This window comes from Myotis myotis, unplaced genomic scaffold (assembly GCF_014108235.1).
Source record: "Myotis myotis isolate mMyoMyo1 unplaced genomic scaffold, mMyoMyo1.p scaffold_m19_p_1, whole genome shotgun sequence".
NCBI lineage: Eukaryota > Metazoa > Chordata > Mammalia > Chiroptera > Vespertilionidae > Myotis > Myotis myotis.
This window is the reverse complement of record NW_023416313.1, coordinates 25301810-25324264: the sequence shown is the minus strand read 5'-3', so window position 1 is coordinate 25324264 and position 22455 is coordinate 25301810. Positions and strand designations below refer to the sequence as shown.

At 41.5% G+C, this 22455-nt stretch overlaps 1 protein-coding gene across 1 annotated transcript in view; it reads right to left on the bottom strand.

The window, feature by feature from the left end:
* NSUN7 (NOP2/Sun RNA methyltransferase family member 7) overlaps positions 1 to 6667 on the bottom strand; it is a 40415-nt gene extending 33748 nt beyond the window's left edge. The window contains exons 1-4 of the mRNA XM_036332151.1: positions 6373 to 6667; positions 5612 to 5998; positions 883 to 941; positions 390 to 520 (exon numbers count right to left, since the gene is read on the bottom strand). Coding sequence (XP_036188044.1) covers positions 390 to 520; positions 883 to 941; positions 5612 to 5924 — 503 coding nt within the window. The 5' untranslated portion in view covers positions 5925 to 5998; positions 6373 to 6667. The remainder of the gene's footprint in view (positions 1 to 389; positions 521 to 882; positions 942 to 5611; positions 5999 to 6372) is intronic.
* Between the last annotated feature and the right edge of the window lie 15788 nt (positions 6668 to 22455).

Sequence of the window (22455 nt, the reverse complement as noted above, 5' to 3'; positions counted from 1 at the left end):
CTGGGCTCAATACTGTTTTAAATCCTCACTTGAGGATGTTTTGTTTTTTACTGATTTTAGAGAGAGGAAGGAAGACAGAGAAACACTGATGTGGGAGAGAAACATCGATTGATTGCCTCCCGACCAGGAATGGAACCCTAAACCTAGTAATGAGCTCTGACTGGGATGGAACCCACCACCTTTTGGTGTATGGGAAGAAGCTCCAACCAACTGAACACCAGCCAGGGCAGATTAATATTGCTTTTAAAGGAATGTAAGAAACCTGTGAACTTTTATATTTTTTCTCTATAAAATTTGACATGTATTATACATTATACTGCATAGAATTTTGCCAATGAAAATACTAATAATGATTCCACATAAAACATCCTTTTTACTTTTACAGTTACCTGTTAAGAATGTTCTCTACTTCTTGAACTTCCACTATGCACTGTTTGTTATCAGAAAGGAGACGAGCTTGAAATTTTCTATCTTGAAAATCATACAGCATCACAATAATTAAACTGCTCAAATGATCTGGCTACCAAGGGGAAACACACAAAAAGAAAAGTATATAAACAATATCTAATAGCATTATTTTTCATTCCATTATTTTTCATAAAAGGGCAGGAATATGACTATATTTAGAGAGTCTGGCTGGATTGAGAGAAAAAGACCTCAAAATAGGAAAAAAAAAAAAAAAAAAAGAGCCCAGTACAAAATAGATCTTTCAATGAAGACAATTTTTGGTATGTTCATCAAAATGAAAGGACTAGGGCCAGTATTAGAAGCATTTGAAGTAAAAAGAGTTAAGAATATACTTGAAAGTACTTTGGAAGGCTTTTTAGTACTTCGGAAATAACAATCAGGAGACAGCTAATTATATAAAAGGCATCTACTTACTATTGTAGTACTTGGAAAGATGCAGCTATCTATTAATATAGTTTCCAAAATACCTTGATCTGCAAGACAAGGTAAATGTCTGTTACTGAATATACCAAAATCTGACATTTTCAGCTTTGGTATATTCAGTAACAGACATTTACCTTGTCTTGCAGATCAAGGTAAATGTCTGTTACTGAATATACCAAAGCTGAAAATGAAAACTTTGGAATCAAAGTACACTTTAGACAATGTCATAAAATACATTTACTTTCATAGCTAAACTATACCTCAATTCTTGATAAAGATTTAAATTATGATGGCATGATGAAATAGTTACAATTGTTATGAATTTGGACCCTAATGACCCAGGCTCCACATGGAATCACAGCCAAAGGTGCATTATCTGAATAGGCAAAGGAGTAATAAAGAAATCCCAACCTTTATGTCTTTTGAAAAACATTAAAGATCTCACTCATAATGTCTTATCTTGTTATGCATTGCTGGGCTCAATTTGCTAATACTTTATTTAGGATTTTTGTTCTGTGTTTATGTTTGTGAGGGGTGGTCTATAACTTCTAATATCCTTGTCACTGTTGGTGCACATCTTGGTCCTTTCCAAAGGCACCCAGCCACAGCAGAGGGAGCCACAAGCTGTGGATTGCGGATAGCTCCAAACAGGGTATACAGGGCCAGTCAGAAACAGCACCTGACACTGTCCTGCTCCAGAGATTAGGAGGCATAACAGATCTACCTAATACATAGTCACAAACTCAAATAGGCAGCCAAAATGGGGAGACCAAAAAAAACAAGCCCCAAACGAAAGAACAAGAGAATTCTCCAGAAGAGCTAAATAAAATGGAGATAAGGAATTTATCAGACATAGAGTTCAAAATAATGATGGCAAAGATGGCATGAGAACAGATAAAGTAACTATGAAGAATGACATAGCACTAATAAAGAACACAGTGGAAGGAATACACAGCAGATTAGGGGAAGCCAAGGATCAGATCAGTGAATTAGAAGACAGGGTAGAAAAAAATCACTCAATCAGAGAACCAAGAAGAAAAAAAGAATTAAAAAACAGGAGGTCAGCTTAAGGGGTACCAGAAGGAGAAGTGAGCAAGGGCTTCAGAACGTGTTCTCAAAGCATACATTAAGCAATTAGAAGGTTTTTTGCTGACAGGTTAGATGATTCTGAAATGACCAGGTTAAAGGCACACCAGTACCTGCTATTTATAATTCACTAACTACTATATACACCTAGAGAAGTTGGAGAAAGAATTAAGCCATCAATAAAATCAACAATTTCAGAGACATATCTTTCCTTAAGGTTTTTTCTATCTTTTTTTAAAAAGAAATTTGCCCTAACCGGTTTGGCTCAGTGGATAGAGCGTTGGCCTGCGGACTCAAGGGTCCCCGGTTCGATTCCAGTCAGGGGCATGTACCTTGGTTGCGGGCACATACCCAGTAGGGAGTGTGCAGGAGGCAGCTGATTAATGTTTCTCTCTCATCAATGTTTCTAACTCTCTATCCCTCTCCCTTCCTCTCTGTAAAAAATCAATAAAATATGTTTAAAAAAAATTAAAGAAATAAAAAAATTTATTTTTTAAGAAATCATTGCCAGTTTTTCTTTGTTTTAAATATTTAGTATTCCTTGAAACATCCAGAGATTCTTCGGGGAAAAAAAAAAAAGCCCTGGCCAGGTAGCTCAGTTGGCTAGAGCAGTGGTCGGCAAACTGTGGCTCGTGAGCCACATGCGGCTCTTTGGCCTCTCGAGTGTGGTACTTCCACAAAATACCGACTTCTGTTCATGGGCCACAAAGTTTCCATCGCACTGTTCGTGTGCGCCTGCACGTGGTATTTTGTGGAAGAGCCACACTCAAGGGGCCAAAGAGCCGCATGTGGCTCGCGAGCCGCAGTTTGCCGACCACTGGGCTAGAGCACTGTCCTGCTACACCAAGATTGCAGATTTGAACCCCAGTCAGGGCACGTACAAGAATCAACCAATGAGTACATAAATAAGTGAAACAACAAATCGGTGTTTCTCTTTCTCTCTCCCTCTCTCTTTAAAATCAATAAATAAAATTTAAAAGCAAAACAAGTTAGCTTCTAGTACTTAATAGGAATAGGTAGGTTATTCTTCATTACCTCCTTTAGCAAAAAGGTGACCTTTAGGCTATTTAGTAAAGCAGGAGTAGTGGTTGCCTTCATTTCAAAAAACATTATACTGAGCCCTTTAAACCTTGGGTTAATCAGATACACACTCTCTGCTTTGATAGAGCTTATGCACAAAGAAGGACATCAAAGGAGCAAACAAAACTGGAAAACATAAAACCCAACCAAAGGAATATACTTAACATTTGTATAATTAAGGGATTTTCTCGGGCATTATTTTTTCTTCTCTTGTACTTCCTAAAAGAAAGTAATATGATCTAATTACTTGTTTACAAATTCACCAGAAAACAGACCATTACCCAAGCTCTCTTTAGCTTGTACATTAACCTTTTCAGCTTTACTGCTCCTATAAAATCTTATGAAAGAAACCCTAGTTTTCTTTTCTGAACCTATACTGTATAAACCAAATATGAGCTTACAAAATATCATGTGAAAGTATTGATAAAACACTGCTAATGCAGAAGATAAATGTGAAATGACAAGAGCCTCCAATATTTTAAAGCAAAATATCAGGTCTTTAATTATCTTGAAAACTCATTGCACTTAGGAATTCAGGGTTTTACTCTACTCGAACATTCAGAAATTATTCAGATGATAACTTAAGCAATATATTATTATTCTAAGAAGAAAATATTTGTACCAAGTAAACAACCAAAGTCATCTTACTTTAGAATTTGAACATTTCTAACAAAAGCAGGTTTGTAAAAGCCTATGATAATAATAATTTATCTGAATGGGATTTTCTGGGTCATTAAACAATATCAAATAGGGCCCAACTGGTGTGGCTCAGTGGTTGAGGGTGGATCCATTAACCAGGAGGTCACAGTTCAATTCCTGGTCAGGGCACATGCCTGGGTTTCAGGCTCAATCTCTAGTAGTGGGCCTACAGGAGGCAGCTGATCCATGATTCTCTCTCATAATTTATGTTTCTATCTCTCTCTACCTCTCCCTTCCTCTCTCTGAAATCAATAAAAACATGTATTTTTTTTAAATCAATAGTAACAAGACCCTTTCATAAAACAAAGACTGAGAGGAAAAAAAGATAATCTACTATACACATGACCATCTAATTAGTGCATAATTTTACATAAAATAATTTCAGACTTTTAGTATTGATTTCTAAAGGTAAGATTCAATATTCTATTAGGAAAACAAAGTGTCTACAATAGAGTCTTGGCATTTACATTAAATACCAACTAATCAACACAGATGCCCAGTCTGCATTTCATTCTTGCGAGGAAAAGTATAAAAATGTTCATTTGACTCATAGGTTGGTCTGTAGGATTAAACTGGAGGAGGAAAAATGGTTAAGATAGATTTTAAAAGAAAAAAATCACAATCAGGAGAAAAGAAATGAAAACTAAAGGAAAGTTGCCTCTTAACATTAAATTTTTCTCTATATTGACAAATTCCTGGCCTTAAAGTTGACATCATCTCAGCAGACAACCAAAAATATATAATCATATCTAAGAAATTAATGGAACATTTTCCTAGCGGGGATGTGCAGGAGGCAGCCAATTGGTGTTACTCTCTCTCCCTCTCTCTAAAATCAATAAAAACATATTTTAAAAAGAGATTGAAATGAATGGGACATTTTAATTCCACTGAACAATTGTTAACTGCCTATGTACAAGGAGGCCCCGGAAAATATTAATACTAAAAACAGATAGGCAAATGAGTAGCTGCCCTTTCAAGATCTCTTTAGGAAGCTATGTGCTTACCACTCCAACACTCCAAATATTTCCAGAACTTCTTTTTGTAACTATATTCAGTCAGTTTACAGGCAGCCAACATAAACTTTACAGTTTATATGACATTATAATACACTATTATTTAAATTAAAGTTTAAGGCCACTACAACAACAAATGTCTCCAAGCCCTTTGACTTCTTGCTCTCCTAGTAACAATATTTGGTTCTATCCTGGGACCTGCTCCCCACACTCAGAAGTTAATAATTAACCACCACTGAGGAAATCTGAAACCGGGCATCTCAAGCCCCAGAAGGAAATCAGAAAGCAGAATTCTGCCAAGGTTTAGAGGAACGAATGTATAAGCTCCCCAAATCAAAGCTACTGTTGATAAATGGAGTCATCTTCATTGGGGTTGATTTAATTTCGATATTCATTTTTGATATACTGCACTTTTTCTTCTTATTCCCTCCCTGTTCCTCTCCCTGACCCTCTTACTGGTTTTTATTTTATATTTTTGAGAGCCGCGCACACTAAAATACAAGATGTAAACACAGAGAATGGAGAGAAATACCCAAGGAGAGGGAAAGTGTGGATGGGTGCTTCAATGGGTCCTTGTTCTCCCTGCTAATGGGAGTGTTTCCTTGTTCAATTCAATGACCGAATTACATCTGAGGCACCATGCTAGACAAAAGCTACCCTGAAAAACAGCTCTGGCCTGAAAAGGCGTGTTTTGCTGGAACTCTCCTCATTCCTTGACATTTGCAACCGACTAAAGATACTCATATGCATGGAAACAAAACGTGGCATGAGGGGGCTGCAGGCCACGAGTGCGCTCCTCATGTTCTTGTTGCAGCTGCTCCCCGAGGCCGGGCGCTACTCACACTTGAGGGCGCTGAAGGCCAGCTCATAGGCCAGGTGCTGGAAGGACCCGTCCTCGGACCCGCTGGACAAGGGCCGCAGGGGCTCCTTCCCATACTTGATCAAGACTTTCTCCGGTGACGTTTCCACTCGGATGCCCTGGAAGACGTTCGCTGCCATAACGTACACGGGGTCCGGATACCCAGTTTTGTCGGGGGTACCGCCTGCGTCCTGCTCGCTGGACACTTCGTCGTCAGACAGCGCCAGGCAAGCGAGCTGGGAGAGCTCCTCGGCGTTGCTTTCGTTGGGAAACTGCAGTTCACTGGGCTCCAGCATGGCTGCCCCCGACCCGCCCTCGGTTACAATTCCGATGTTCCGGGAAAAGGTTTCGCTGGTGCCTTAAGCATCGTCTGTGTGGAAAGGAGAGGTTATCTCAGCACATCCCTCACTCTCTCTCTGCAGGACCACGCCGGCGCCCCCCTCGGCTGTGGCCTTCGAGGCTGAGAGGTGACATGTACTGGCCGATCCGAGCATCCTCGACGCCGAGCCCGACAAGCCCCCGCGAAGTCACACACTCAAGAGGGGAGAGGGATGGAGACAGCTGGGGAGTCGCCTCCCAAGCGACCTGGGCTTTCCCCCAGGCCGGCGGGGGGACCCAGCCCCCCAAGGAGCCGCCTCTCCCGCCCCACGGGCGCCCCTCTCGCCAGCTCCCGCGACCCCTCTTTTATCCCCCAGGGCGGACGTTTCCCGGGTCTTGGGGACACAGAGGCGACAGGGCGCACACCAGGGCTGGCGACTGGAAAGGCGCCCTCGGGAGCCCGGGACGACGGCGGGCGACGGAGGCCAGCGAGGGCCGTTTGGTGCCAATGCAGCCTCTCCCACTGGCGGGTTCGGGGCAGGGGCCGGGGCCTCCGGCGCTCGCCTCGCTGGGGTTTCGAGGAGGAGGACGCGCCGCAGCGCCTCGCCAGCCGCGCGCGGTCACTCGTCGCGGGCGTGGCGGCTGAGCCGGTGGAACGCGAGCCGATGGACCCCGCGGGCTCAGGCCGCCGCTGGTACGCCTCCTCCGCCTCGGGGAGCTCTTCCGCCTCGGGTCTAGTCTCCATGGCAACCGGGAACGGGGCGGAGGGCGCGGGCGCCTGGGGGCGGGGCGCCGGACGCCGCCCGAGGGCAGTTCCCGCGGGATTTGGCCCGGGCCGCCTGGGGCTCCGCGAGTGGCTCTTCCCGCCTCTCGGGACACCTGTGCCAGCCCCGCCCACCCCGACGTCGCGCGACCCCAGCGCGGACTGGGGGTCCTTGACTTCCCCAGAGTGGCGAGTGGCCCCTCTTTCCCGACACACCCCCCGTGGCTCCCGGAAAGCCAGATGTTGTGTCGCTGACAGCACCCAGTTTAGCGGGGTTAGCAGAGGCGCAGGAAATGCCAACAGGTGGGTGTAGAACTACTGATGAAAAGGGAAAAAAAGGAGAGACTTAATGTAGTCCGTGGTTTTTTGTTTGTTTGTTTTTAAATATATTTTATTGATTTCAGAGAGGAAGGGAGAGGGAGAAAGGGATAGAAACATCAATGGGAGAGAATCATTGATTGGCTGCCTCCTGCATGCCCCCCACCAGGGATCGAGCCCGCAACTAGGGCATGTGCCCTTGACTGGAATCGAACCTGGGACCCTTAAGTGGCAGGCCGATGCTCTACCCACTGAGCAAACCAGCTAGGGCCCATGGTTGCTTTTTTACAACAGTAGCTGACACGTTAGACGGACTCTCCCGGGGTAAGTTCTTTAAAGATCTCTGCCAACTTGAGACCACATCCCTCCTTTATAGACTTTGCCTGCAGAGACAGGCGCTGCTGAAATGGACCTAGGAAAGATCAAATTCGCCCCACCCTCCAAATTATGGAATGCAACGGGGAACATATATAAACCACCCCTGAGGGTTTTAATCTGGCTATTTTTAATTTTTGAGAGCCCTAGAACAAAGCCTGCATCAAAGAAAAGTCTTAAACATGGAAAAATACTCATTGATTTCTAGAATAAAACCACATGACTGAGATTTGAGTTTATTGTTGAGTTTCTGTGCATTTTAAACACTTCATTGATGGCCTTTAAAACCTATTTTGTTATCTTCGAAGTGCATGTTCTAAAACCAAAAAAGAAAGGAAAAGATTGCTTTATTTTTCTATGGCTACTTTGTATCTTCTCCAGCCAATTTCAGGTCTGGTAGTCTAATAATTTTAATGCCATTTGAAATATCTAGAGCCTTTTTGCATACACTCTAATTTCTTACAGTAAAATTCAGTAAACTAATATAAACGTGAATACATAAAGGTCATGCAATGAAATGTCACATGTATGTACTTTACATTTCCTGGTTTAGAAAAACCTTTTGTAAAATAGAATTAGGCATTAAATTATGAAAGAAACTTGATAAATTTTGTTTCAAGGTAAACAATTAAATCTTTTAAAGAAATTAATAAAATACATGCTAATATCTATTTAAAAGAAAAAAAAATCTGCTAGGTACTTGGTCCCTATTTTCTCCATAAGGTAAAAACAGAACAAAGTCTACAAGATGAGTGAAGTTCTTAATTCTGGACTGAGATCAAACAAAGTCATATGAAAAAGCTTGCAAGTGCAAGCATGCTAAATATACTTACGGTCAATAACTCTAGAGACCCTACTGACTCCTGTTTAGGAATCTCAGAAATTTGCCCAACTATTTTGTAGAAGTGGTCCAATCTGGAAAGTAAACACAATTCACACTAACATTATTATGCATACTCAGGGATTCTAAGTTGTGGTCCCTAGTCCTTCTCGTGGTGTGTGAAATAGGAAGGGCTAGACTTTGGCATTTGATTAACTTGCATCTGTGAAATCTTAGGCAAGTTTTTAACATCCCTTGGCCTCAGTTTGGCACCATTCAATTTTTATTATAAATATTTGCACCCAGCTGGTGTGGCTCAGTGGTTGAGCGTCAGCCTATGAACCAGGAGGTCACGATTTGATTTCCAGTCAGGGCACATGCCTGGGTTGCAGGCTCAATCCCCAGTGTGGGGTGTGCAGGAGGCAGCCAGTCAATTATTCTCGCTCATCATTGATGTTCTATCTCTTTCTCTTTCTACCTTGCTCTTTGAAATCAATAAAATATATATTTTAAAAATAATAATAAAATTAGTGAACATATCTGTATTTCTCCTCCATCTTCCTTTTTTCTACCCACACAACCTGAACAACACATATACATGCTCTAAAATTGTTTTATTTTTATTACATATTATATCTTTTTATTCCCAGAAGTTAGCAAAATATTGTTCTCTTTAACACACACATGCACAGAAGATTATACATATAAGATGTCTTAGGAGTTATGGTGCATTTTATTATTCATCACATAGTACACAGTACATTCTGCTGAAAATATGAGCTAAAAGCCAGCTATAAACTTAAGATAATACTGTCTTTCAAAATATTATTTGAGAAGCTTCTTGTCTTTTATGATAGATCAATATGAGTGACAATCCATTGTATTGAAAAATAGATTTAATGAGAGTCTTTACCACCAAAATAAAGCATAGGCGAACAGTTGTGGGTTAGTGAACTCATTGTTGCTATTTAATCGTGTGTATAATCCTGCCTCCTTACCTCTCACTTCTGGGTTATGGACTCATTGTGGAGGGGAGGGCCCAAGGGAAGCACATTCAATCTCAGTGTGCAGTGTACTAAAGTCACCATAGAGATAGGTGTGTGGAGTCAATGGCTGTGAAAGCAGAGTAGTAAAAAAATGTCGGCTTTGTTTAGGTCACACTCTGTCATATGATCAGAACATTACATTAGAGATGGTGTCGAAACTAAAAAGTTAGTTACCGGGAGCTTTCTGCCAAAGGAACTTAACGGAGTGCTTTTCTTTCCCCAGGGGGTGAGTATTGGATATGTTTGTAGATTAACATTCCTGTGATTTGGCCCAGAGTAGCTCCTGTGTGTTCGCCAAATAGGTGTTCAAAATGCATTTGCTCACTTGGTTCAATTTGATCTGGGTGTATAAACTGCTCAGTTCCTCTAAAGCAACAGTTCTCAGCCTGTGGGTCGCGACCCCTTTGGCGGTCGAACGACCCTTTCACAGGGGTCGCCTAAGACCATCCTGCATATCAGATATTTACATTACGATTCATAACAGTAGCAACATTACAGTTATGAAGTAGCAACGAAAATAATTTTATGGCTGGGTCACAACATGAGGAACTATATTTAAAGGGCCAGAAGGTTGAGAACCACTGCTCTAAAGCCTATTATAGAAATGTAAAAAGCATATGAAAACTAAAGACTTATAACTTGTGTTCTTAAACACCAGGATGCAATTTATAATTATTGCTATTTAGAAATGGGAATTCATGGTCAGAGCTGAAATATCCCATCCCCAAAGGAGGGGATAAGGGCTAGATGCCCAAGAAGGCAGGAGACTCACCCCAGTTAGGTGAGTATCATCCTCTGATGTGGGTGAGAGTTAGTATGAAGGAATGTTTTACGACGTATTGAAAAGGGTAGCATTACTCAAGCGTGCTCTTGCTAGTAGTCCTTATGGAAACTTGTCTCAAGCAACTTGAAAAGGATGTCATAAGCTCATAATGCAAACATCCCTTTGCAAAAAACAACAGGTGATTGTGGGTGGGTTATTCAACACAAGACCATTAATAATGAATGATTAGCCCTGACTGGTTTGGCTCAGTGGATAGAGCGTTGGCCTGCGGACTGAAAGGTCCTAGGTTCGATTCCCGTCAAGGGCATGTACCTTGGTTGCTGGCACATCCCCAGTGGGGGGTGTGCAGGAGGCAGCTGATCGATGTTTCTCTCTCATCGATGTTTCTGACTATCTCTCTCCCTTCCTCTCTGTAAGAAATCAATAAAATATATTTTAAGAAAAATAATGAATGATTAGTCAAAAGAGCCATATTCACTTGCAGAGAGGAAGCAGCAGAAGACTGGATAGGACAAAGAGTTCTAAAGGGTAGGGCACGTGGAGAGGAACAAAAGTCTACACCATAGTCATTCAGAGATGGTGCCATTAGAAATAATGCTCTGAAATTTAGAAGCCAAAAATGACAACAGCAACTAAGGAAGAGTTTGAGTTACCTAGATACAAGGGGAAAGGCAGATTCAAAAGACTTATCATTCCAGCCCTTGATTGTCCTTTGTGGCCCAGGAGAAACAAGGATTACAACAGACAATCACTGTAGTAGAGTAAACGAACACAGTAATTTCATAGAGTTGGTTATTCAAGCACCACTTGCAAGACTTTTTCGCCATATTCAAATATTTACTTAATGTTTTCTTTTAAATCAGATTCACTTTTTTTTTTTTTACTTAAGTAGAACTATAAATGGAAAATCAACATGATAAGCCATAAATTAAAATAACCACAACAAAAACAAATTCTGAAATTCTAGCTGGAAACAGTTGTGCTAAGGCTCCTGGCTTGAGGTTGACTGTTCTTGGTTAAAGGGCAGATGGGCAATATACGTGTTAAACACGGGTATAGAAATGAGATTTTTCTCCTTGCCAGAAGGATCAAAAGAGCATTGAATAAAGCAGCTTTTTTTGCTATGTGGTTAAATGTTATTCAATGCCAAGTCTGCATACCACTTCAGATCATCTCTCATATCTTCAGTGGTGCTCAAACCACACTTGAGAAAACACTGCATTAAGAGATTTAAATTCAAGAGTTAGAGGACAAGTGGTTCCTCTGAAACAAGAGGGAGAAAATACAAAAATTTAGAACTGGCAAGAAAGAAATTAGAAGGATCTCATGTCAGATGAGTTTAGTCTATTTACATGGCATAATGGTAGTAGGAATTTTAAAGCTTGGTAGAATCTGAAGACCTGGTTTTTAGTTCTAATTTTGTGATGAATTAGTTGCATAACCCCATGAGAAGGCCCTCCACTGTATATTTGAGTCTTGATTTGTTCAAGTCTATGCTTAATTTACTATGAAAGAAGTGGGTGGAGATGGATTTAAAGCATGGAACAGAATGCAGAATCTTGGAGGGAAGGCAGGGAAGGGTGGGTGGGTGGGAGATAATCAAACAAAGACTTTGTATGCATATATGCATAACCCATGGACACAGACAATAGGGTGGTGAAGGTCTGCTGTAGGAGGGAGGAGGGGTGGGGGACGGGCTGGAGGGGGTCAATGGGGGAATAAAGGGGACATGTAATACTTTCCACAATAAAGATTTAAAACAAACAACAAAAACCTTTACAAGAGCTCAAAAACCATAAAATGGTCAAGATACATAAGGGGCTGGGGAAGTACAAGAGGAGCCTGGCACACCTTGAGGTGTCAGAAATGCAAATAAATAAATAAATAAAAAGACTAAGATTGGCACTCAATAGGAGAAAGATATTCAAAGATCCATTTAAATGTTTACTTAATAATATATATTTAAAATGTCTGTTTAAAAGTTCATTTTGCCCAGTTGGCCATGGCTCTGTGGTTGAGCCGCAGCCTATGAACCAGGAGGTCACAGTTCAATCCCCAGTCAGGGCACATGCCTGGGTTGGGGGCTCGATGCCCAGTGGAGGGCATGCAGGAGGCAGCCAAGCAATGATTCTCTCTCATCATTAATGTTTCTATCTCTTTCTCCCTCTCCCTTCCTCTCTGAAATGTATATATATATATATATATATATATATATATATATATATATATATATTTTAACCAAAGAAGGCAGAAATGGAGGAATAAAAGAACAAAGATATAAGACAAACAGAAAACAAATAGAAAAATGATTGATGTACATCCTACCTAATTTGTAATTACTGTATATATAAATGGATTAAATACTCGAATTAAAAAGCAGAGGTTAATAGAATAAATTGAAAAATCCAACTACCTGCTGGCTACAAAAGAAATATTTTATTTTATTTTTTATATATTTTTATTGATTTCAGAGAGGAAAGGAGAGGGAGAGAGAGAGAGAAACATCAATGATGAGAGAGAATCATTGACTGGCTGCCTCCTGCACACCCCCTACTGGGGATCGAGCCTGCAACCCAGGCATGTGCCCTTGACTGGAATCAAACCCGGGACCCTTCAGTCCGCAGGCCGACGCTCTATCCACTGAGCCAAACCAGCCAGGGCAAAAGAAATATTTTAGATTAAAAGACACAAATTGGTTGAAAGTGTCGGATAGAAAACTATAGAACCAAGAGAGCTTATCTGGCCAGCATTGCTCAGTGGTTGAGCATCAATCCAGGAACCAAGAGGTCATGGGTTTGATTCCCGGTCAGGGCACGTGCCAGGTTTTGGGCTGGATTCCCAGTAGGGGGTGTGCAGGAAGCAGCCAATTGATGATGCTTCTCTCTCATTGATGTTTCCATCTCTCTATCCCTCTCCCTTCCTCTTTCTCTAAAAATCAATAAAAACATTTTAAAAATAGTGTTGAATACAAACTGTAATAGAAAAAATAATTTTCAAAAGAGAACTTGAGTGGCCATGCCATTGTTAGACAAAGTAGACTTTAAGATACAATCATTTCTATAACACTTTTTTTTTCTTAGAAAATAAATCATAGCGAGACATAGCAAGACATCCTGGCCTTGTTAAAGGGTTAGTAAAATTGTGGCAGGATTAAAAATTCTATTATTACCATTTTATTGGAAGCACTATGAGTCTATTTTGGGGTGAAAACTAAGTTCATGCCTCAATGCTAGAATATCATAGCACATTAAACTGTGCTGAAGAGGTAAAGGTATGATTTTTATGGAGATTCCTGTCCTAATGTTCAACATACATAATTGTATGAAATTCCTTTGTGAAAGGTATGTCAGTTTACACTGAAATTATACATGTTGACTTAGCATTTAAATGTTTGAGCAAATATAAAAGAAAACAGTGTACAAAATTAAATTATTATTTTCTTTTCATTTTAGTTCTAAGTTTAAGGATCACGAAGAGTCATAAAATGGTGGGATGGGGTATTTTATGTTTTTCTATAACTAAATACAAAATTCTCACTCCTCTTCCAAAAGCTAAACCAACCACACCAGACCAATCAAACCAATATACTCAAAACAAAGTGAGTGTATTCATTACTACAATAATGATTCCTCACCAGGTGTTAAGTGTACTGTTTTACTCTAAACTAGTTTGGGGAGCCATCTGCTGGTAAATTGATGAGCTGTCTGTGATTTTTTCCCCATGGATGTAGAATCGGGCTGTCAGATAACTGACAGAGTGCTTAGTTACATTTGAGTTTCAGACAAATGACGAATGGTTTTTTAGCATCGGTATGTCAGCAAAGTACTTGCTCCATATGCCAGTGCTTCCTTGTTTTAAATTTACACTTAGGCTCTTTCAAGACACTCAGAAAAGGTTTCCTTGAAATCCAGAGAGCATGACTGTTGAAGAATATGTTCATTGCTGTATTCACATGGTCCAGCATGAAGTGTTTGTCTTCCTCTATTCCAGCTTATACCTGACTCCTCGTTCTCTCTTAACTGAGCTCTTCTTCCTTGACCGTGTTTTGTCCCCGCTGCTGCACTTAAAGTGTCGTATATAAGGAATCTAGGTCAATTATAACTGTAAATGAAAAATCAAAAGAAATTTCGTCGTATTCTCTGTAGTACCTTAGTTGCAGATTCTGCTTATTTTTAATAACATAAAAGGGATATGCATTAACATTTTATTTTTGACCTTTAAGTTTTTTAATTTGTTTTGCATTATATTCAGATATATTTGAAGTATATTCACATGGTATTAACTTTTTTAAAAATACAAAAGGATATTCAATGGAAAGTCTCCCACCCCTGTCTTTTAGGCACCCAGAAGTTTCTTGGTGCAAAGGCAACCAATATACTCTCTGTGATATTTAGTCATCTTAAGGGACATTATTTTCAAATGAAAGAATAAGTAGTGTTGTCTCTCAGGTTTTTTTTTTTGTTTTTTTTTTAAAGTGCGATAAAGGATAATAAAAGACATTTCTTTCCTCATAGCTCTGGTTTTTAATTTAATGGCTTAATTTTATTATGCCTAAAGAGCATGTATGAAGAAAATATACTCGTAAATCTTGGTTGTATCTGAAGGATTATCTACAATTGTAAAATCTAATTAATGAAAAACCTTTGTTATAAAATATCACAAGATGGAGATATTGCTCCATGAAAGTGGCAGTTAGAAGGGTAAGAAAAAAAATCATCTTGTCTCCTTTTGGACATTTTCCTGTCTGTATTTTTCTCCCTGTCTTCAGTCATTCAAGGAAGTAAGAAGCGTTCGAAGGGCCTGTGTACAAATCCCAGCTTTCTCTCTTTCTGCCTTTAATTCTGAATAATATTAACCTCTAGGAGCCCTAAGATCATCTATAAATAATATACTTGAAAATGGCAGTGCCCTCCATTCAAAGCCACCAAGGACACACCTGCAGTTAAACAAGTTGGGTTATTACTCACTGTAGTGAGGGAGGATGCACACCATGGGGAGCAGGGGCATCTCAGAAAGAGGGTGTTAGAAAGGACCTGTTACAGGATGTGGGCTGCGGTTGGGTGATTGTGGGAGGGTCCAAGGAAGCAAGGTCCTGGATTGGGTCCTGTCTGAATGCAGGGACAATCTATGCCTGGGTGTCTCATACTTATTTATAGGGGGGGCAGGCTAGAGCGAGGTTAAATTCCAAAAGTAAAGAAGCAGTAGTGACTCACATTAGCTCTAAGAGAGAACTATTTGGTATTTTGTGGGTTCACAGAGACTTGGCTTTTGTCTATGCTTCTTTCTCCCTCCTTTTCCTTCCCTTCCTTCTCCTCCTCCTTCTTCCTCTTCTCTTGTAATCAATAATAGTTTATTGAGCAACATGCCAGACAGTATTCTAGCTGTTAGGGCTATGGCATAAAGGACAGCCTCTGCCCTCACAAAGCTTACAATGGTACTCCAATTTGAAAAGCAAAGTCATAGTATGTTCCCAGATCACAAACAGTATCACCAAAAAAGATTTCAGAAAATCTAAGGAAAAATACTCACCAACTTTCTTTTCTTTTTTTAAAAAAATATATTTTTATTGATTTCAGAGAGGGGGAGAGAGAGAGAGAGAGAGAGAGAGAGAGAGAGAGAGAGAGAGAGTGAGTTAGAGTTGGAAACATCAATGTTGAGAGAGAATCATTGATTGGCTGCCTCCTGCGTGATCCACACTGGGGATGGAGTCCGCAACCCGGGTATGTGTGCCCTGACCGGGAATCGAACCATGGCCTCCTGGTTCATGGGTCCACGCTCAACCACTGAGCCACGCTGGCCAGACTCAGTAACTTTTTATTTCATTTCCTTCTGTAGTATTATGAACAGGTGAGAGGAATTTTGATAAATCAACTATACACTATCTTATATTTTCAGAAGTACAGCTAATTTTAAGTTGTTCTGTTCAAAGAAGTAGAAGTAATGAGGAAGATGAGATAGTTGATACTGGACAATTTATTTGAAGCAGAGTAATGCCAAGTGCTGTTGAGTAGTAATGTCATCTATTTATCAAACCTCCCGAATACCTTTCCCGAACAGACATTTCTATTTGAAAGCATTTTAACAACAGTACAAACTGTATACTCAGAGAAATGGAACAGAGAACAGCAGGATTCAAGAAGAGAGCAAAGAAACAAAGATCCAGCAAGTTTGCCAAACAGTGGGTCCCTGTGTTTTAATCAACTGGAGAGCTTTGTAACAACTTCATTTTATAAGTTTCCTGTAAATGAGAAGTTAAAGTCCAAAGCACAAAGCTCATTTTAGAGATGAAAACACCTAAGTTATTGGGTTAAATGTAATTAGCATTGCTTATTTCCTAGCATCATAGTTTATATTAATAGTCTGTTAAATTTATGTTTCTAAGAAAAAAATAGACAAAACAAGAAAATATATTCTCCTAAAGAAGACTTTGTTTTAAAAAAATTAGTAATCAGAATTTGAGTAGAGAGGTTTTGCATAGAGATTGAGCAGAAGCTATTTTCAGTTTTCAATAAAATTGGAAAGATTGGCTGTGGCACATTGGTAGCTTCTAATATAAAATTCATGTTGTCAAATGCCCTTTCAGTAATTGTACCTTTCATCCTCAAAAAAAAAAAAAAAAAAAAAAAAATCTCTTTCAGCTACTAGAGGCAAGAACATTTTGATATGGAACACAGATAAAAAGCACATGTGGCATTGTGGTTGTTCTTTGGGGACAGTTGAATATTAAAGATATTTTGTTATCAGAAGGTTTTTCTACGTAAGGTTGGCAGCAAGTTGATAGGGCTATGGAAGCAAGCTTGCCCTGCTTGGGTGACCACTTTGGGTTTTACTAGTATCATGAAAATTGGTGAGCCTCACTGGTGTGGCTCAGTGGTTCAGTGTCAACCTATGAACCAGTAGGTCACAGTTCGATTCCTGGTCAGGGCACATGCCTGGGTGGGGGGCTCGATCCCCAGTGGAAGGCGTGCAGGAGGCAGCCAATCAATGATTCGCTCTCATCATTGATGTTTCTACCTCTCTCTCCCTCTTTCTTCCTCTCTGAAATCAATAAAAATATATATATATATATATATATATATATATATATATATATATATATTTTATAGAAAATGTTGGTGAGTGTATTTTTCCTTAGATTTTCTGAAACCCTTTTTGGTGATACTGTTTGTGATCTGGGAACATACTATGACTTTACTTTTCAAATTGGAGTACCAATGTAAGCTTTGTGAGGGCAGAGGCTGTCCTGTTATGCCATAGCCCTAACAGCTAGAATTCTGTCTGGCATGTTGCTCAATAAACAATTATTGATTAAAAGAGAAGGGGAAGAAGAAGGAGGAGAAGGAAGGGAAAGAAAAGGAGGGAGAAAGAAGCATAGACAAAAGCCAAGTCTCTGTAAACCCACAAAATACCAAAGCACAAAGCTCATTTTAGAAATAGTTCTCTCTTAGAGCTAATGTGAGTCACTACTGCTTCTTTACTTTTGGAATTTAACCTTGCTCTAGTCTGCCCCCCCTATAAATAAGTATGAGGCATAGATTGTCCTTGCGTTCTGACAGGACTCAATCCAGAACCTTGCTTCCTTGGACCTTCCCACAATCACCCAACCACAGCCCTCTTCTTTCCTCTATGAAATCAATAAAAATATTTTTTAAAAGTTACTGAGTTTAATATAATAGGCAAAGGAAGTTTGTTCATATATTTGTGTTTATTACCCTCAAGACAAGAAAATTTCTGATAATTGTTTTGTTAAAATTAATAACTGTGCTGTGAGTTTTTATTTAATAAGCTCAATTACTTGAAAATGGTCATTTCTATTACTTACATCTGTAAATGTTTGTACTACTCTATATAAATGATGGTATATAATGTATATGATTACACATGGAAAATGTAAATGTTAGTGTATGCACCATATACAAAAACCCAAAGTGGGTCAAAGACCTAAATGTAAGAGCTAAAACTATAAAACTCTTAGAAGAAAACCCAGGAGAAAATATTTGTAGCCTTGTATTAGGTAATGCTTTCTTGGGTATGACACCAAAAGCAGAAGCAATAAAAGAAAAAAATACATAAATTGGACTTTATCCAAAGCTCAGATATATATCATTAAGAGTAAAAACTTTACTGATACTCTCAAGAAAATGGGTTGTTGTAAAGACAACCCATGGAATGGTAAAAAATATATATATATATTTTTACCAAGCCTTGTATGGCGGCTACCCAGCCGCCTAGGGCTGCCCGAGGCTCAGGTAACCAGGGCTGGCCCAGGCTTGCACTGCTGGCAGTGGCAGCAGCAGAGGTGTGATGGGGCTTCCCCTGATCACCGGGTCGCCTCTTGCCCCTGAGGGCTCCTGGACTGTGAGAGGGGGCAGTCCAGGCTGAGGGACCCCTCCCTCCAGTGCATGAATTTCCATGTACCAGGCCTCTAGTATATCTGATAAGAGACGTGTATTCAGAATGTATAAGGAACTCATACAACTCACAATAAAACAACAACAACAACGGATTACAGTCGTCTCACACCTAGTCAAGTCAGACTACACACAACTGTGATAGACCTTCAAGTATGAGGATGATGGAATGTCAAAAAATCTTTGGAGAACCTTATCTTTAAAGTGTGTGTGTGTGTGTGTGTGTGTGTGTGTGTGTGTATACTTTCAATATGTATTATAGTCAGTGTATAAACTAACACTTTTAGACTCTAAAAAATAGACAAAAGATCTGAATAGACATTTATTTCCAAAGAAAATATGCAAATGGCTAATAAGCATGTTAAATAAATGTTCAAAATCTTTAGTTATTAGGGAAATGCAAATCAAAACCACAATGAGATACCATTTCACATCTATTACAATGATGATAAAAACAACAAAAATAAAATAGAAAATAAGCATTGGTGAGGACCTAGAGAAATTGGAACCATTAGACATTTCTGGTGGGAATGTAAAATGATACAGTTGCTTGGAAAACAAATTGATAGTTCCTCAAAAACTTAAACATAGAATTACCATTGTATTCAGCAATTCCATTCCTAATTATATGCCCAAGGGAACTGAAAAAAGGTTCCCTTGGGGCATATGTTCATAGCTAAAAGATGGAAACAGTCCTAGCCAGTTTGGTTCAGTGGATAGAGCAATGGCACTCCAACCAAAGGGTTCTGGGTTTGATTTCGGTCAAGAGCACATATCTGGGTTGCAGGCTTAATCCCTGGCCCTGGTTGGGGCTCATGTGGAAGGCAACAAATGAATGTGTCTCTCTCACATTGATGTTTCTCTCTCTGTCTCACTCCTTCTCTTCCACTGTCTCTAAAAATCAATGAAAAAATATTCTCAGGTGAGGATTAGCAACAACAAAAGTTAGAAACAATCCAAATGTTCATCAACTGAGGCTCAGAAAGAATAAAGTTCTAATACATAATACAACAAGGATAAGCCTTGAAAGCATCATGCTAAATTAAAGAAATCAGACACAGAAGGCCACCTATTTTATTATTTCGATTATATGAAACTAGAAGCCCGGTGCATGACAATCGTGCACTGGGGAGTTCCCTCAGCCCGGCCTGCACCCTCTCACAGTTCAGGACCCCTTGGGGGATGTCCAATAAGGGGTCCTTAGTGCTGCCGCAGAGGCGGGAGAGGCTCCTGCCTCCGCCGCTGCGCTCGCCAGCCGTGAGCCCAGGCTTCTGGCTGAGTGGCACTCCCCCTGTGGGAGTGCACTTATCACCAGGGGCAGCTCCTCTGTTGAGTGTCTGCCTCTGGTGGTCAGTGCGTGCCATAGCAACTGGTCGTTCTGCAGTTCAGTCAATTTACATATTAGCCTTTTATTATATAGGACTAGAGGCCCGGTGCACAAAAATTTGTGCACTCGGGAGGGAGAGAGGGTCCCTCAACCCGGCCTGTGCCCTCTTACAGTCTGGGACCCCTCAGGAGATAACGACCTGCTGGCTTAGGCCTGCTCCCGGGTGGCAGAGGGCAGGCCCAATCCCTAGGTGCAGCCCCTGGTTGGGCTCAGAGCCGGGCCGATTGGGGAGTTGGGGCGCTGCCCCCTGTCATGCACAGAGCAGGGCGGATTGGGAGGTTGCGATGCCACCCCTAGTCACGCTCAGGGTAGGGCCGATTGAGGGGTTGGGGCACTGCCCCCTGTCACACTCAAAGCAGGGTCGATAGGGAGGTTGCAGCACCACTCCCTGTCACACACAGAGAGGGCCGATCAGGGGGTTGGGGTGCTTCCCCCTGTAACGCACAGAGCAGGGCCCATTGGGGGTTGGGGCTCCGTACCCTGTCACGCACAGAGCAGGGCCAATCAGGGGGTTGAGGAGCTCGCCCCTGTCACGCACAGAGCAGGGCCGATCAGGGGGTTGAGGAGCTCCCCCCTGTCACTCACAGAGTAGGGCGGATAGGGGAGTTGGGGCACCACCCCCTGTCACACACAGAGCAGGGCGGATCAGGGGATTGGGGCGCCGCCCTCTATCACCCACAGAGCAGGGCCGATCAGGGGGTTGGGGCACCGCCACTGTCACACTCAGGACAGGGCCAATCGGGAGGTTATGGCTCTACCCTGTCACACACAGAGCAGGGCCCGTGGCGGGGGGTGTTGGGTGCTGCACCCTGTCACACACAGAGCAGGGCCGATCAGGGGGTTGGGGCGCCGCACCCTGTCACACACAGAGCTGCAGGGCGATCAGGGGGTTGGGGAGCTCCCCCCTATCAGGCACAGAGCAGGGCCGATCAGGGGGTTGGGGCGCCTTCCCCTGTCACTAACAGAGCAGGGCCGATAGGGAGGTTGTGGCCCCGCCCCCTGTCACACACAGAGCCGCAGGGTGATCAGGGGGTTTGGTCGCTGCCCCTGTCACGGTGATCCCGGTGCCGGGAGGCCTCGCGGCTCCGCTGATCCCGGTGCTGGGAGGCCTCGCTGCTCCGCTGATTCTGGTGCTGGGATGCATATTACCCTTTTACTATATAGGATAGAGGCCTGGTGCATGGGTGGGGCCAGCTGGTTTGCCCTGAAGGGTGTCCTGGATCAGGGTGGGGGTCCCCACTGGGGTGCCTGTCCAGCCTGGATGAGAGGATGGCTGTTTGCAGCTGGTCACACCCCCTTCAGGGTGGGGGTCCCCACTGGGATGCCTGGCCAGCCTGGATGAGGGGATTATGGCTGTTTGCAGCTGGTCACACCCCCTTCAGGGTGGGGGTCCCCACTGGGGTGCCTGGCCAGTCTGGGTGAGGGGCTGAGGGCCATTTTCAGGCTGGCGGGTGACTGAAGCTCCCAAGTTGTCCTTTTTTTCTTTTTTTTTTTATTCTGGGCCAGTTTTAGCTCTGAGGCTTGGCTCCAGCTCTGAGACCTCGGCTGCTGAAAGCAGGTATCTGGTTTGTTTGGGTTCTATAATTGTAACACTGTTGTGGTCCTGCTCACTCCAGCTCTGAGATCCCGGCTGGCTGAAAGCAGGGATCTGCGTTTGTTCTATAATTGAAACAATGTTGTGGTCCTGCTGGCTGAAGCCCGGCTGGCTGAAAGCAGGTTTCTGGGGTTTTGTTTAGCTTCTATATTTGTAACAATGTTTCTTAAACTGCAAGCTCAGAGGCCGGCAAGGCAGGCAGGGAACATTGACTTCCTCCGTCACTGAAGCAATCAAGCCTCCTGTTTGCTTCAAGCTGCCTGGCTGCTGGCTGCCATCTTGGTTGGCAGTTAATTTGCATATTGCCCTGATTAGCCAATGGGAAGGGTAGCGGAGGTATGGCTAATTACCATGTTTCTCTATTATTAGATAGGATAGGGTACATTCATAGAAACAAAAGATAGATTAGTGGTTGCCAAGGGAGAACAAAGGGTGACTGCTAATGGATATGGGATTTCTTTGGGGATAATGAAAATGTTCTGGAATTATATAGCAGTGATGGTTGTACAACTTTTTTGAATATACTAAAAATCACTGAGTTGTATACTTTAAATAAAAGGATGAATTTTAAGTGTTTGAATTATATCTCAATAAAATAGTTGTATGAGAAAAAAATGCTAGTGTATGGCTGAGATTAAACCCATATAGACCTTGAAATCCATTTAACTTAGTCTGAGTTACAAACATAAAGGTAACATCAGAATAATTCTTCATAATGCTATTACATATTCACCTGGCTTAAAATTTTACACATAAAATTATACTTTATTTATTGTCATCATATTAACCCTGGGGGGGGGGAATTAAATTGTAATTTATGAAAATTGGGAACAAAGAGTCTGGCGATGGTTCTAACAAAATTTATCAACTTAAAATAATTTTTATAACCGTATTAACAAATATTTGTTAAACCTTTCCTATTTGTAAGAGAATGCAATGAGTCTTTTGACTGATTATCTACTTTAAGATCAGCACTGTGTTAGTCTCCATGCAGCTTATATAAAGATTGAA